Source organism: Rhinoderma darwinii, chromosome 1, assembly GCF_050947455.1.
Source record: "Rhinoderma darwinii isolate aRhiDar2 chromosome 1, aRhiDar2.hap1, whole genome shotgun sequence".
NCBI classification, from domain to species: Eukaryota; Metazoa; Chordata; class Amphibia; order Anura; family Rhinodermatidae; genus Rhinoderma; species Rhinoderma darwinii.
The window spans coordinates 220,741,995-220,759,436 of NC_134687.1; the positions used below are offsets into that span (position 1 = coordinate 220,741,995).

At 42.4% G+C, this 17,442-nt stretch overlaps 1 protein-coding gene across 1 annotated transcript in view; it reads left to right on the forward strand.

Moving 5' to 3' along the window:
• The window catches only part of FRAS1 (Fraser extracellular matrix complex subunit 1), a 457,569-nt gene that overhangs the window by 423,913 nt on the left and 16,214 nt on the right, over positions 1–17,442 (forward strand). Inside the window, exons 66-69 of the mRNA XM_075861759.1 lie at positions 9,168–9,382; positions 10,723–10,873; positions 11,276–11,383; positions 16,088–16,247. Coding sequence (XP_075717874.1) covers positions 9,168–9,382; positions 10,723–10,873; positions 11,276–11,383; positions 16,088–16,247 — 634 coding nt within the window. The remainder of the gene's footprint in view (positions 1–9,167; positions 9,383–10,722; positions 10,874–11,275; positions 11,384–16,087; positions 16,248–17,442) is intronic.

Sequence of the window (17,442 nt, forward strand, 5' to 3'; positions counted from 1 at the left end):
GTGGATGTAAAATTTGCAGAATTGCTGGCGGCTATCAATTCCTGTCAGTCTAAGCTCATTACCAAGGTTGATGAACTGCGACAGGATTTTGTTATACTGAGGCATGATATGCAGAAAATCTGTGATCGTACTACTGACAATGAGCGCAGAATCTCTGAGGTAGAGGATACTTTACGCCCTATTCCGGCTCAAATTGCAGATTTGGAGAGACCGGTATTTGCTTCGGGTGACCGTGCAGACGATTTTGAAAATCGTCTTCGCCACAACAATATCCTGGTTGTGGGCTTCCCGGAGAAGTCTGAGGGTGTGGACGTGGTCAAATTTATGGAAGAATGGTTAAAAGATACCCTGGATATGGAACACTTCTCTGCCTTTTTCACCATTGAGCGCGCCCACAGGCTCCCTGCACGTATGGGTCCTCCAGGTGGGCCTCCACGTGCCTTGCTCGCACGCCTGTTACACTTCAGAGACAGGGATTCTGTATTACAAGCGGCAAGGAAAAAAGGGACTATCCTATACAGCTCTCAACGGATTTTCATATATCCGGATTTCTCGGTTAACATCAGAAGGCAGCGTGTTCAATTTACGGAAGTCCGTAAGAAACTACGGGAGAAGGGATATAAATATGCCATGTTATATCCTGCCAAACAGAGTGATTGACGGACCGACATCAAAATTCTTTCTGTCCTCCACTGAGGCTCTGGAATGAGCAGAGGCAGCGCTGCGTACTCCTGGAGTTGCTTCCCCTCCTGATTGAATAAATCTCTTATAGACAAGAGTCTGTGCTGATGTTTTAAGTTTTACGGCAGGGTGCTAAGATTTGTATGCCTGTTTTTTGTAATACATGCTTTAATGTTCCTGTATAGTATGGGGGCGGGCGTGGTTTTAGCCTGATATGCGATATGTCTGCAATACTATTTCCCAACTATGGGAGTCAGGTCTCGGGACTGTTCTGGTGTTGTAGGGTTTAGTTTAGTCAGAGACCACTGTTCTCTAGTAGTTCTTTAGTTACAGGGTAAAGGTCTGCACTTAGCTTGTTTAGTGTCTGACAGGGGTTATTCAGGAGATACTATGGTTTGTATGGTACTGTTCAGGGCCGCCATCATGAATTTCTGGGCCCCATACAGCCATGATGTCTGGGGCCCCCCCCCTCCATTACCGGGGGTGGGCAACGGAAAGTGTGGCGCTCACGTTTGTACGTTATTCGCATTAAATGATTTTGGTGCTGATGTCAATTACAGTAAACCATGGAGCCGGCAGTGACCGGTTCATGCTCCGGATTTTGATCTATTTAGCTAAAACGTATCCGACTGTATGGCATATAGTGGGATACGTCGCCTGGGGAATGGCCCAGGGGAAACTACTGAAGTCACTGTCCATGAACAGGGCTGGAGCCTTGTACTAGCGCTCTGCCCAGGGACTATGGCACTGCTCCTGATGTCCATATACATAAAGTGACGTCCGAAGCTGCACAAAGCCTGAGTACACGGCCGGAGCGTCGGCAACATTCTGGCCAGGGATTCCGGCCCTGGAGAATCCCCTGATGTCACTTTACATATATGGACAGTGATGTCAGGAGCTCCCAGGGACAAAGTCCACGGGTAGAGCACTTGTGATGCTGCCTGGGGACTCCGGAATAACAAAGTTTACTACGCCATTTCATCCTTCAAAAAGAAGGTAAACCGACGTCCACCATCACGGAGGCTAAAAGGACATAATGGAGCCCTGTGAATTATCGTCTACGTTGTTTATACTGTAAGGTAGGAGATTTCCTGACTACACGATAAACTTAGGGCAACAATACAATGTGAAGGGGCCTTAAAGAGGCTCTGTAACCAGATTTTCAAACCCCTATCTCCTATTGCAGCAGATCGGTGCTGCAATGTAGATAACAGTAAAGTTTTGTTTTTTTCAAAAAACGAGCATTTTTGGCCAAGTTATGAGCATTTTTATATTTATGCAAATGAGCCTTTCTTAAGTACAACTGGGCGTGTTTAAAGTTATGTCCAAGTGGGCGTGTATTGTGTATGTACATCTGGGCGTTTTTACTTCTTTTACTAGCTGGGCCTTGTGAATGGAAGTGTATGATGCTGAAGAATCAGCATCATCCACTTCTCTTCGTTAACACCCAGCTTCTGGCAGTTCACAGACACACAGCGTGTCCTCGCTCGTCCGACGCGATGAAGTTCCTGTGGGAGGAAGTGAGTGACGTCACAGCGTGATCTCGCTAGGACACGCTGTGTGCCTGTGCACTGCCAGAAGCTGGGTGGTAACGAAGAGAAGTGGATGAGCAAACACGAATTTGCTTAAAAAAACTTCTGAAAATCAGGAGCTGTTTTCCTTTGAATATCTCTGTATTTTCAGACTGTTTTTGCTAATTGTGTGAACATACCCTAAGGCCTTATTCACACGACCGTGTCCCGCTGTTTTTCCCGGCCGGTTTGCATTAGTTTTGCATCCGTTTCGGGCCGGGCATATCTGGACAGTGACATCAGGGGCAACTCCTGAAGGGGAATCACCACTTCAGGAAAAGCCCCTGTCGTCTGTGTCCATTTATGGACACTGAACGTTACTGGCTTCTCCTGGTGTGGAATCCCCGGTCACAGAGTGTTCGGGGATTCCGCTTCAGGACTTTCCCCTGATGTCACTGCCCAGATATGGATAGAGACATCAAGCGCTCTGTCCAGGAGCGGAATCCCCGAACACACAGGGATTCCGCTCCTTCAGGGAGCTAAAGTGGGGCTAGCACATAGCAGAGCAGGGACGAAGCTATAGCAGTAGCAGCCGCAGCAGCTGCTAGCGGCGCCATCGGCCATGGTAGGTGTCGCCGCTAGCAGCTGCTATGGCTGCTATAGCTGTAGCGATGCCTGAAGAAGCGCCAGGGCGGAAAGGAGGCTGATTCGCCGGGCCAGGGCGATTTGGGAAGGGAGCCAGCAAAGCGCCCCCTTCCACCTGCTGTATACCCTAGCCCTGCCACACAGTACCCCTGCACATGGCAGAGCAGGGACGTCGCTACAGCAGTACCCCCACTGTGTTACCTCCAGCATAGAGCGCTTCTTCTGAATGAGATACACTCCTCCTCCTCAAATGCACTCTGCGCTGTGAGGAGGAGAGAGCGAGCGACGGTAGACACGGCCATCACTCAGGAAACATTCCGGTGATGGTCGTGTATTACCCGGCCCCATAGACTTCTATGGGAGCCGGGCGGCCGGGTAAACGGCCGAAAATAGGGTATGTCCCATTTTTTGACGGCCGGTTTTCCCGGCCCGTCAAAAATCGGTCGTGTGAATAGCCCTTTAGGGGTCTATTGTTCCTACTGCAGCCGGGTGACGGCTGATTTATGAACGGCCGTCACCCGGCCGGGAAACCGTGTCGTGTGAATAAGGGCTAATAGGCATGCAGCTTATTTAACCCCTTCCCTCCTCAGCCATTTTTTGGATTTTAACTTTTGTTTTTTCCTCTCCACCTTCCAAAAGCTATCATTTTTTTTTACTTGAGGGCTTGTTTTTTGCGGTACAAGTTGTAGTTTTTCATGGCACCATTTATTGTACCGCATAATGTACTGGGAAGCTGAAAAAAAATTATTTGTGGGGTGAAATGCTGCACGTGCATGAGGTTCTGACAAACCCCATTCACATGAGTTGGGGCTTATTCAGACTAACGTGTTAATCGTCCGTGTGAAGGACGTTTTTTTAATGGCCGTCACACGGCTGCATGTATTTCTATGGGGCTATTCACACGGTTGTTGTTCTAACGGATCGTGTGAAGGGCCTATAAAAAAATAGGACATGTCCTATTTTTGTGCGTTTTCACGGATCCCTCAATAGACTCAAGTCTATGAGGGATGTGTGAAAACGGGTCCCGCACGGCTGCAAATCGGCCACAAAAAACGGCCGTTCTTCACGTCTGATTTCACACACGTTGGTCTGAATATCGCCTTAGGCTTTATTCACACGAACGTGTCCGTTTTGCACGCGCAAAAAACGCTGCATTTTGCCCGAGCAAAAGTTCAGTGTGGCGTCAGCATATGGTGCGCGGCTGCGTGATTTTCGCGCAGCCGGGATCATTACGACACTCTGTTTTGATGTTACAACACAGTAAAGAAGGGGGGGCTTTTATGTTTCCCTTCTCTTCTTTACCTACTGTAGCGCGAATCACGCGCGTCACCCGGAAGTGCTTCCGTGTGCCGTGCACGATTTGCACACACCCAATGACTTCAATGGGTGCGTGCTGCGCGAAACATGGGCAAGTATAGGACATGTCGTGAGTTTTACACAGCGCACACACGCTGCGTGAAATTCACTGACAGTCTGAACGGCCCATTCACTAACATAAGTCCGTGCGACGTAATAAGTATCACGGATGTATAACACGTTCGTGTGAATAAGGCCTTATATTGTAATTTGTAGTGAATTTTCAGTGCGCAATCCGCACCAAAAATAGGAGGCAAGTAAGTGGCTTATTCAGATGTCCATGTTCGGTCTGTGATATAAGGACCGTGTATCAGCCATATTTCCCGGACCGACCACAGTTCAGGGAGCCGGCTTTCTAGCATCACAGTTATCTATGAACATAGTCCCTCCCTTCCCGTGGGAATAGTGTCCCCGGTCCCGTACTGAAAGCATCATTACAATATGGGACAGTATTCCCGCGGAGAGGCAGGGACTCCCAGCAACACTGATAACTATGATGCTAGGAGTCCGGCTCCATGAATTGTGGTCAGCCTGTGAGATACAGCCGATACACGCTCCGTATGTCACGGACCGAATGCAGCCGTCTGAATAAGGCCTTAGTCTAGTTACACAGTGTGGTGAAATCCCATTTTTTTGCCACAATTTTTGCAAAAACGGGACTTGACCGCACTGTGAGAATATAGCCTAACAGCACTTTTCATGTTTTGTATCTTTTTTTTTATGCAATTTTCGTAATTGCGGCACAAATCACGCGGTTTTGCTGCGATTTTTATATAATCGCGGCAAAACTGCGCCATTTTTGCCGCGATTACGAAAATCGCGGCAAAAAAACGCTAGGAAAACGAAAAAATACCAAAAAACTTTTTAACCAACTTTATACAATCTACAAATGGGGTCAGGGGGATGGGAATCAGGATGGATATGGGAACATACTCACCAGCCTGCAGGTCCGGTCGGCAGTGTAGAGGAGCTGGGGGGCGGGATCTCCACACGCAGCTTCAGCACATGCTGCATCTTCCCCGTCCAGTGAAGCTACAACAGGTATGCAGGGGCTGCCGCGAGTGTCGCTAGGGGGGTGTCGCTAGGGGGGTGCCGCGGGCGTTGCGAGGGGGGGCTCGTGAGCGTTGCGAGGGGGGGCCCGTGAGCGTTGCGAGGGGGGGTGACGGCGGGCCCCTTTTACTTCATCCATGTGGCCGGGCCCCTGACGGGAGTACCAGTAATACCCCCCTGATGGCGGCCCTGGTACTGTTATCTATGCTAATGTGGCTGTCTGGGTGTGTGATTGTTGTGCTCAGGCTTTCCCTCCTGCTAGGTTTCCTGTCTGCCTGTGGTCTCGGGCTGCTGTATCAACTCTGGATGCATTATGGCTTCAATTCAGATACTAAGTTGGAATGTTCGGGGCTTAAAGAGGCTTTGTCACCAGATTATCAAATCCCTATCTCCTATTGCATGTGATCGGCGCTGCAATGTAGATAACCGTAAAGTTTTTTTTGTTTTTTTTTTAAAACGATCATTTTTGGCCAAGTTATGAGCAATTTTATATTTATGCAAATGAGCCTTTCTAATGGACAACTGGGTGTGTTTTCTCTTATTTCCAACTGGGCGTGTATTGTGTTTGTAACATCTGGGCGTGTTTACTTGTTTTACTAGCTGGGCGTTGTGACCAATCAGCATCATACACTTCTATTCACAATGCCCAGCTAGTAAAACAAGTAAACACACCCAGATGTTACAAACATAATACACGCCCAGTTGGAAATAAGAGAAAACACACTCCCAGTTGTCCATTAGAAAGGCTAATTTGCATAAATATAAAATTGCTCATAACTTGGCCAAAAATTATCGTTTTTCAAAAAAACAAATGTTAGTTACTGTTCTCTACATTGCAGCGCCGATCACATGCAATAGGAGATAGGGATTTGATAATCTGATGACAGAGCCTCTTTAACTCTAAATTTAAGAGGGCTCTTTCCTTTAACTTTGTGAAATAGCATTCCCCACATATCATATGTTTACAGGAGACTCATTTAACCGGTCAACGGGTACTGGCTCTTAAACGTGCCTAGATAGAGAGGGGATATCACTCCTCATACTCTAATTATTCACGTGGAGTATCGTTCCTAATAGCCAAAAGTTTGTGTCTGGAGGTGCTGCAGGTGGCCTGTGATCATTTTGGTAGGTATATTATTATGCACTGCTCGATTGATGGGTCTGTTTTCAATATTGTTAACTTATATGTTCCCCCATCTATGGATACTGCACTGCTAGACTTGGTGGCTAAGAAATTATCAGAATTTCCGGTTATTCCGGTTTTGTGAATGGGTGACTTTAATGCGGTACCAGATGCCCGGGTGGATTGTACGGGAGGGGCGGACCAGGCTTCTGCTTATCTTAATTCCTGGTCCTCTGCATTTCATGTCACTGATGTATGGCGTTGGAAATTTCCGTCTGACAGATTATACACTTATTACTCCTCTACTCATACAACCTTTTCTAGGATTGACCTTGCCATGGCCTCGGGGGATTTTTTGCCTGCAGTTAATTCCATTACTATTTCTCCCAGGGGTATATCTGATCATTCGGCTCTTCTTTTAACATTTTCCACTGGTCCACCCATTGACTCTAAAGTCTAGAGGTTACATTCAGCGTGGCTTGGTTACACTGAAGTGGTGTCGGAGGTCTCGGCCTCTCACGTAGTTTATTGGAACAGCAATTCCTCTCACCCAGACCCGTTAGTTGTGTGGGATGCATACAAAGCTACAGTAAGAGGAGCATTTATTGCTGGGGTGGCTAAATATAGGAAAACCTCCAGGGCCAAAGAGAGGTTCCTGACGTGTGAGGTCCAAAAGGCTGAGCAGGCCTATATTGCGAACCCCCAATCTGACACCAAAACTCAATGGGCAAGAGCCCAAAGGGAGTTGCTCCTTCTGCATACTGAGCAGACTAAGAAATGAGTGCTAGCTACTGAAGCATCTGTATTTGAGTTTGGTGATAGGCCAGGAGTTTACCATTCCTATCTATCGCGTTCAGAGCGTCCCTGTGTGTCCATTCCATCTGTTCTCTCCTCAGACGGAGTGATCTGCACTACCCCGAAGGAAATCAATAAGATCTTCCGTGATTTTTATTCTGCACTATATAGTTCAAAATGTTGTGGTCCGGTAAGTGCTATAGAGGGTTTTCTACAATCCCTTCCCTTATGATGTCTGTCAGCTGCTCAGGCCATTGAGTTAGATAGCCCGATTATAGTGGAGGAAATAGAGGCCGCTATTCAGTCCTTGCCCTCGGGTAAAACTCCGGGACTTGATGGATTGGGGGGGGGGGGGAGTGGTATAGGGCCAATGGTGATGTTTTGGCTCCGAGACTTCGGGACGTCTATTCTAGTGCTCTGGAGTTGGGTTTTTTGCCGGCATCTATGAGGGAGGCACTTATTGTGGTGGTGTTGAAACCGGGGAAGGACCCTACTAAATATATACCTATGTATGAAAAGTTATACTTAAGCAGAAAATGTCCAGATAAATTCGGGAAAATTTGGTCCAGGTGGTTAGAGACTCTTGACACTGCGGTTTAATGATCACTTGAGAGTGACGGAGATGTGTGTGTGGGGGGGGGGGGTCGTTGCACAAGGATGACTGTGAGTGATGTTAGTTTTGATTCAGTCTGGCTTTCGGAGATGGTAAATATGTACATTTCTATTTGGTGCTAGTGCCTTTCTGAATGTCTTTCATTTTGTGTTGTTTGTATATTGGTACGTGTTTTGTACAACAAAAGTTGTGAAAATAAAGCTTTTTAAAAATAAAAATACATTTTCTTTGAAAAAATTTTGATTTACATTTTTACGGCCTACTTCCAATAATTTCTGCAATGAACCTGTGGGGTCAAAATGCTCAATATCCCCCTAGATAATTTCCTTGAGGTGTGTAGTTTCCCAAATGGGGTCACTTTTGGGGGATTTCCACTCTTTTTCCTCTAGGTGCTCCTTTGCTTCTGAGGCCGTTGCTTCAGTCCATTAGCACACTAGGGTCACATGTGCGATATTTCCTAAATCTTCAGAACCTGGGCAATAAATATTAAGCTGCGTTTCTCTGGTAAAACCTTCTGTGTTACAATAAAATGGATTAAAAATGAATTTCTACAAAAATAAATTAAATTTGTAAATTTCACCTCTACTTTGCTTTAATTCCTGTGAAACATCTAAAGGGTTAAGAAACTTTCTAAATGCTGTTTTGAATACTTTAAGGGGTGAAGTTTATAAAATGGGGTGACTTATTGGGGGTTTCTAATCTATAAGGCCCTCAACAAAGCCACTTCACAACTGAACTGGTCCCTGTAAAAATAGCCTTTTGAAATTTTCTTGAAAATGTGAGAAATTGCTGCTAAAGTTCTAAGCCTTTTAACGTCCTAGAAAAATAAAAGGATGTTCAAAAAACGATGCCAATTTAAAGTAGACATATGGGGATGTTAATTAGCAACTATTTTGTGTGGTATAACTGCCAGTCTTACAAGCAGATACATTTAAATTTTAGAAGAATGCAAATTTTTGAAATTTTTCGCTAAATTTTGGTGTTTTTCACAATTAAATGCTCAATGAATCGAGAAAATTTTGCCAGTAACATAAAGTCCAATGTGTCACGAGAAAACAATCTCAGAATCGCTTGGATAGGTAAAAGCATTCTGAAAGTTATTACCACATAAATTGAAACATGTCAGATTTGAAAAATGAGGCTCTGTCAGGAAGGTCAAAAATGGCCAAAGAGGGAAGGGGTTAAAAACAGCATTTTGTGTTTACTTGGGTTATCATTGTCTAATATTAAAAGTAGTTTGATGATCTGAAACATTCAAGCGTAACAACTATGCAAAAATAGAAGATTTTAAAGCATATACACACTTAAGTTGTATGCACAGTGAAAGTTACATAGTACAATTATAATAAAAAATCTGCAATGACATTTTTCCTTTATATTTGGTTTGTTGCAGAAGCTGGATTCCTCGATGATGTTACTTATGACAGTATTGCGGTTGGTCCAGGTTACGATCGCCCTTATCAGTTTGATCCCAATGTCAGGGAACCAAAGACAGTTCAATTGTACAAACACCTGAATCTGAAGAGTTGCATTTGGACTTTTGATGCATATTATGACATGACGGAACTCATTGATGTCTGTGGTGGAGCTGTGACGGCTGATTTTCAGGTGCTGAATATTTACCAGAGATTTTGGTACAAGATCATAGTGTAATAGTATAGTAATGTATAGTGAAGGTAACACAAGCTTTATGATCAAATCAAAGTGTTCATTAGGCCAAGATCACACACACACAGTTTTTGTGGCAGTTTTTTTTAGCCAGGGCCAGAAGTGGATCCAAAAGGAAGGAAAGGTATAAAGAAAAAGACTGATTTCCTTTCTTTTGTGTCCACTCCTGTGTTGGTCTTAAAACACTGCCACAAAAACTGCATCAAAGCTGTTTCTGTGATCCTGGCCTTAGACTAGAGATTTGAAGTCGTTTTTGGCTGTTTGTTTTTTTTTTGCCAAAGCTGTAAGTGGATTCAAAAGGAAGCAGAGGTGTAAAGAAAAGGCTGATGCATCTCATTTCTTTTGTGTCCACTCCTATGTATGTCCTGGATGAAAAAACTGAGCCAAAAATTGCCTCAAAACTGTGTGTATAAACCTGGCCTCATAAGGATTATTGGCAAGATAAAAACACTCATAGTTCACATAGATGTTCAATCCATATATTAAATTCCTCAATGTTTTTATTAGGAGTTCTTGATTCTGTTGTGTCTTAACCCTTGGAGGAATCTATACCGATATCTACAGTTTTATGACTTGAAAGTCTTTTTATTTCTATGAAGTCCACTGATTTTCTTTTTATATAGCAGCCTGGCTTAGAGCGGGTAGTTTATTATTCTCGATACATATACAGTGGTTGATAAAAAGGTCTCTACGTAACTAAAGGTCTCTAACATGTACATGGTGACTGATGGTGTACATGAGTGAATGTGTGTTGGTGTGAAAATAGATTTCTGCCCGTAACGAGCGCCGATTTCCGATATAAAAAGTCAATCGACGTTCGTTTAAAAGCCCTTTTACACGGGCTGATGCAAACGGTATGGCGATGAACAATCCTTAATGCAATCGCTTGCTCCCCATACAGTTTGCATATTGTTGGCAGCACATCCCCTGTATACACTGGGAGATATTCTGCCACCATCAATGATTTTATAGGCTGCATAAAAGATGCGATCAGCCGACAAATAAGCATTTGTTCCTTTTTTAGGTGATCGTGACATGTTTACACAGGCCAATGGTCTGGAACGAGCATTTGCCCGATCATTGGCCCAAGTAAATGGGTCGTAAGTTTTTTTCACAATCTATTGGATGATTGAAGAATACAAATTATGGCTGGTCTTATGCAATTTAAGGGCATTTATACTTGTGTTTGTGAATACAATAAAGTGTAGTGGAAATATTTGTCTACAATGTCTTTGTTGCTTATGTCATTTCTATTTAATTTACATATTAATCCTTTGCAGGTGAGAGACTCGGCCCAGTCCTTCCTGACTGTTCATGTTCCTCTGTATGTGTCCTACATTTATGTCACTGCACCAAGGGGATGGGCTTCTTTGGAGCACCACACAGAGATGGAATTCTCGTTCTTCTATGATACCGTCCTCTGGAGAACTGGTAAGCTGCCCTGCTGGCTTATAATAATGCGGCATCTTTTATAAAAAATGATATTACAAGTTATTGTTAGTAGATTACTGGAGATGAGTTTTGATCCAGGGATTTATTTTGATTGCCAAATTGGAGTCGTGAAGGAATTTTTTTCCCTAAGATAAGGAAAATTGGCTTTTGTTTTTTTTTCTACCTTCCTCTGGTTCAACATTGCAGGGTTATAGACTGAACTGGATGGACCTATGTCTTTTTTCAGTCTTCCAAACTATTATACTAAAAATGCCAGACTGGAAAGTGAGGCTGTATGAAAATACTGAGACATTTTTTACTTGCCGATCAATACCTTGTCAGACTATTTAAATTATTGAATTGAATGAATTTGCCAACAACTTCTTATGCTTTTTCATGCAGGAATTCAGACAGACAGTGTCCTATCCGCCAGACTTCAGATCATAAGAATATATATTCGGGAGGATGGTCGTTTGGTCATTGAATTTAAAACCCATGCTAAATTCAGAGGTAATTTTTTTTGTCACAAAGTGGGTTGTAAGTTTACCCATGTAAATAGGTCCTGTAAACTGTCAGTTCCTTAGTGGTTATTGTAATGATTGTTTGACCATACAGTAGTTCCAGCCATGATTTATTTTCTTGAAAAACATTAATAATTATTAAAATAAATAGCATATATACAAACGTATTAAAAATATATTATTAACTAAAAGAGTCCCACTATTAAATATAAAAAAATTCTGTTAGATCACACAAAACATAGCTTTTGGCAACTGGAATCATTCAAAAAAAATGCTCCTAGGTATTGATATTGCTGTTACATACTTGTTACAGCACCCCCTGGTGTTTTTTTTCTTATTTCCTCTAAGAACGTCTAGTAATGCGTCCAGTGCAGTTGGTCACACATGCCCAGTAGCTCAGTCCGACTGCCTGGATTCTCTTGTACACGGCTGCTGGAGTGATTCCTGCCATTGTGCTGGCCAGCCAATAAGAATCCGTGCACTAGAAGCGTCTTCTCACCAACACTAGACACGTTAGGTGAACCACCTGAGATGGAATCAAAAGAACACCAGAGGGCGCCATAGTAAGCATGTAACAGCAGTACCTAGACACAGGAATTTGTTTTTAAAATGCTTCCAATTTACAAATCATTATATTTTGTGCGATCTAACAGAGATATCTAATATTTAATTGTGGGACAACCCCTTTAACCCCTACCCGCACGAGTAAGTAACTGGACGTTGTTGCGGGAGGTTACTTCCCGCACGAGGACGTATAGTTACTGAGTTGTTTCCGGTGCACACTGTTGGCGACCGTGTGCACCGGGAACCGGGAGGTCTGCTGTCGCCGACAGCTGACACTCCACACTTGCCGGCCAGCGGTCCTTTGCCGCTGATTTCGGCGAATTAACCCCTTAAATTTGGCGATCGGTTGCAATCGCCAAATTTTAGGGGTTTCTAGCATATCGGCAGACCCCGGTCCGAAATCGCGGGGTTTGCCGATAGATAGCATGGCAAACGTAAGCCAAACAATGACTTCCGTGTCTGCCATGGACGGAAGGCCATCAGGACCAACCTTCGGCTGGTCCTGATAGTCTTCCTGTCAGAGTGACAGGAAGTCACTGAGTTGTTCCCGATGCACACTGTCGGCGAAAAGGTGTGCATCGGGAACTGGGAGATCAGCTGTCCCCGACAGCTGACACTCCAGTGTTGCCGATCAGCAATTAACCCGTTAAATGTGGCGCTCGATTGCGATCACCACATTTTGGAGGTTTATAGCACATCAGCAGCCCCCATGCAATTGTGGGGGCTGCTGATGCTTGTGATAGCATCCGGAGGCCAGGCAACGGCCTCCGGGTCTGCCATGTATGGAAGCCTATGAGGACCAGCGTAGACTTAGGGTATGTGCACACGGTAGCAGGCTTTTACGTCTGAAATGACAGACTGTTTTCAAGGAGAAAACAGCTGCCTCGTTTCAGCCGTAATTGGTCCTCCTCGCATTTTGCGAGGCTTCTCTGACAGCCGTAAATTTTGAGCTGTGCTTCATTGACTTCAATGAAGAACGGCTCAAATTACGTCTGAAAGAAGTGCCCTGCACTTCTTTTGCCGAGGCTGTATTTTTACGCGTCGTCGTTTGACAGTTATCAAACGACGACGCGTAAATGACAGGTCGTCTGCACAGTACGTCGGCAAACCCATTCAAATGAATGGGCAGATGTTTGCCGACGTATTGTAGCCTTTTTTTCAGACGTAAAAGGAGGCCAAATACGCCTCGTTTACGTCTGAAAATAGGTCGTGTGAACCCAGCCTTACTGTCAGAGTGACTGTGACGTCACACTGACAGTTGGAATAAATTACACTACCTAGGTAGTGTAATGTATTCTAGCAGCGATCAGAGCTGCAGGTAAAAAAAATAAAGTGTAAAAAGTAAAAAAAAGTTAATGAAAATGTTTTATAAAAGTGTAAAAATAGAAGTTTTTGTTTTCCTATAATAAGACATTTATTATAGGAAAAAAATGAAAACGTTAAAAAAAGTACACATATTTGGTATCACCGTGTTCGTAACGACCCAAACTATGAAACTATAATGTTCTTTTTTCCGCATGGTGAACGCCGCAAACAAAATAAACGGAAAACTATGTCAGCATCGCTATTTTTTGGTCACCACTCGTCCCAAGATATAGAATAAAAAGTTATCAAAAAGTCGCATTTACCCCAAAATAGTACCAATAAAAATTACATCCCGTCCCGCAAAAAACAAGACCTCCCACAGCTTTTTTTACTAAAAAATAAAGTTACGGCTCAGAATAGGGTGTCTAAGAAAATAAATTATTTTATAGAAACTTCATTTTATTGTGCAAACGCTGCAAAACTTAAAATAAAAACTATACACATATGGTATCGCCGTAATCGTACCGACCCGCAGAATAAAGTAAAACTTAATTTATTGCGCACGGTGAACGCTGTAAGAAATAAAGAATTTAAAGCGGCAAAATCGCTGTTTTTTGGTCACCTTAGCTCTAAAAAAGATGTAATAAAAAGTGATCAGGAAGATGTATTTACCATAAAATGGTACCAATAAAAGCTACAGCTCGTCCCGCCAAAAATAAGCCCTCACACCGCTCAATCGACCAAAAAAATAAATAAGTTCTGGATGTCAGAATGTGATATTATGTGATTATTTTTTTTTAACAAATAGTCTTTTCTTTGTAAAAGTAGTAAAATATAAAAAAAAAATATATGAATTTGGTATCACTGTAATCGTTGAGACGCAGAATAAAACTAAAGTTGTCGTTTTTACCGCACGGTGAAAGACTTAAAAACAAAACCCCAAAAACAATGGAGGAATCCGTTTTTTCCAATTTCAGCCCGCAAATTATTTTTTTTCAGTTTCCCAGTACATTTTATGGTACTTTAAATGGTGTTAATAGAAACTACAACTCCTCACGCAAAACATAAGCCCTCACACCGCTCTACTGACGGAAAAATAAAAAAAGTTATGGCTCTTGGAAGGCGGGAAGTAAAATACGAAAATGAAAAAGCAAAAAAGGATCAGTCCTGAAATGGTTAATTACTAATAAAAAAACACTTATGAGCACATATGGGATATTGCCGTAATCGGGAGAAATTGCTTTACAAATGTTGGGCGGCTTTTCCTCTTATCTCTTGTGAAAAATTCAACATTTTAGTGGACAAAAATGTTGATATTCATTTTCACGGCCTAATTCCACTAAATTCTACAAAAAAACCTGTGGGGTCAAAATGCTCACTTTACCCCTAGAAAAATTCCTTGAGGAGTGTAGTTTCCAAAATAGGGTCACTTTTGGGGGGTTTCCACTGTTTTGGTCCCTCCGGGGCATTGTAAACCCGACATGGCACTGAAAACCAATCAGGCAAAATCTGCGCTCCAAAATCCAAAAGGCGCTCCTTCCCTTCTGAGCCCTGCTGTGGGTCCAAACAGCAGTTTATTACCACATATGGGGTATTGCCACAATCAGGAACAATTGCTTTACAAATGTTGTGGTGCTTTTTCTCCTTTATTCCTTGTAAAAAATTCTATGTTTCCACAGAAAAAAAGGTGATTTTCATCTTCACAGACTAAAATTCCACTAAATTCTGCAAAAAAACTGTGGGGTCAAAATGCTAACTATAACCCTAGAAAAATGCCTTGAGGGGTGTAGTTTCCAAAATGAGATCACTTTTGGGGAGTTTCGACTGTTTAGGTACCACAAGACCTCTTCAAACCTGACATGGTGCCTAAAATATATTCCTAAAAAAAGGAGGCCCCAAAATCCTCTAGGTGCTCCTTTGCTTCTGAGGCCGGTGCTTCAGTCCATTAGGACCCTAGGGCCACATGTTGGATATTTCTAAAAACTGCAGAATCTGGGCAATAAATATTGAGTTGCATTTCTCTGGTAAAATCTTCTGTGCTACAGATTTTTTTTATTACAAATGAATTTCGGCAAAAAAAATTAAATTTGTACATTTCACCTCTACTTTGCCTTAATTCCTGTGAAATGCCTAAAGGGTTAAAATACTTTCTGAATATGGTTTTTAATACTTTGAGGGGTGCAGTTTTCAAAATCGGGTGATTTATGATGACTTTCCAATATAGAAGGCCCTCAAAGCCACTTCAGAACTGAACTGGTCCCTGAAAAAATAGCCTTTTGAAACTTTCTTGAAAATATGAGAAATTGCTGCTAAAGTTCTAAGCCTTGTAACGTCCTAGAAAAATAAAACGACGTGAAAAAAACCGATGTAAACATATAGGGGATGTTAACTAGTAACTATCTTGTGTGATATTACTATCTGTTTTATAAGCAAATACATTTAAATTTAGAAAAATGCACATTTTTGCAAATTTCCGCAAAAATTTGACGTTTTTCACAAATAAACATTGAATTTATCGACCAAATTTTTTCATTAACATAAAGTACAATATGTCACGAGAAAACAATCTCAGAATCACTTGGATAGGTAAAAGCATTCCGGAGTTATTACCACATAAAGTGACACGTCATATTTGAAAAAATCATCTGTGTCCACAAGGCCAACACAGGCTGTGTCCTAAAGGGGTAACTGTATAGTCTGATGTTCTTAAGAATACATTTCACATATTAATTACAAAAACTATTTCAAGTTTTTAAAATAATTTATTTGTTAGGGACATTTTTAAAAATTAAGAAATATTGACATTATTTTATTTATTCTATAGGTCAGTTTGTCATGGAGCATCACACTCTTCCGGATATGAAATCTCGTATTATGGCACCCGACCATTTGGGAGGCATTGAGTTTGACCTTCAGCCTTTGTGGAGTGCACAGACATTTGACTCTCCATATCAGCTGTGGAGAGCTACCAGCTCATACAGCAGGTAGAAGATACATAATAGCATAACCAGCATAATAAGGCTTCGTTCGCTTGCGTTATTTGCTTTCCATCAGGGGTTCTTCTGGTATTTTTGGCGGCAAGAATATTGTAGTCCGCAGCGCTTTTCGGCCAAAAATAACGGAACCCTAATAGAAACCTGACTGACACAATAATAATTGTTTACCAGTAAGTTTACATGTAACCTAGCGTCCGAGGGATATATGTGCACACCACAGTAATATACGCCCCCTATATAGAAGCTTTATGATTAAGGTATAATATAACCAGTCCAACATGACCTTAGCCTAAATGAGACAGATTGATTTGTTGCCATCGGGATTTCCATTTTAAGAACATACTGAGCAATATGGTTGTTGTCATAAACTCCCTGTACAACATGGTTATGTGCGTACGATCCTTATATTGGCTACGATCTTCGCCTCCTAAACAAAGCCTCTAATTGACATAGTAACGCTAGATTGTTTAATCATTGCATAGGAAGTGTTGGATGTTTCCATAGAAACATGTTTGCTACTGGTTATTTCCTTAGCATGCATAGATAACTGGTGTGATACTGATTAACCGGACATTCACACTTCTCTCATCATTATGCGTTTCCACTTATACGGTTCCCCAAATATGAGTACACTTTGGTGTTAGGATTTATAGTTATCCTACCTACGGGATCATGATTTAAAATGATGGTGAGTGGCTCAATTCAATGTTTGATATGATGTTCTGTATAATTCACGTAGCTATTTTGACCTTTGAACTTACTGATGAAACTTTTTGATGTTACACTTGTCACACTTTGATGATGTCATTACTGCGTATATATAGGTGCACTGTGTTAGGCTACATTCACACGAGCTTGTCCGATTTGCGCGTGTAAAAAACACTGCGTATGGCATAGTGTGCTTTGCGTGTGGCATTGTGTTTTTCAGGTACGTGCAATCACTTCTTATTTTTTTACATTTCTCTGCATTTCTTTGTAACTGATTCGTGGAACATGGACAGCACACTAATGTTGTCCGTGTGCGGTCCTTTTTTTTCCACGCACCCATAGACCTCAATGGGCGACAAGGTGCGCAAAAACGCACCAATATAGAACATGCAGTAAGTTTCGCGCAACGGACACTCGCTGCGTGAAAAATCGTGCATGTCTGAATAGCCCCATTGAAATGAATGGGTCCATGTGC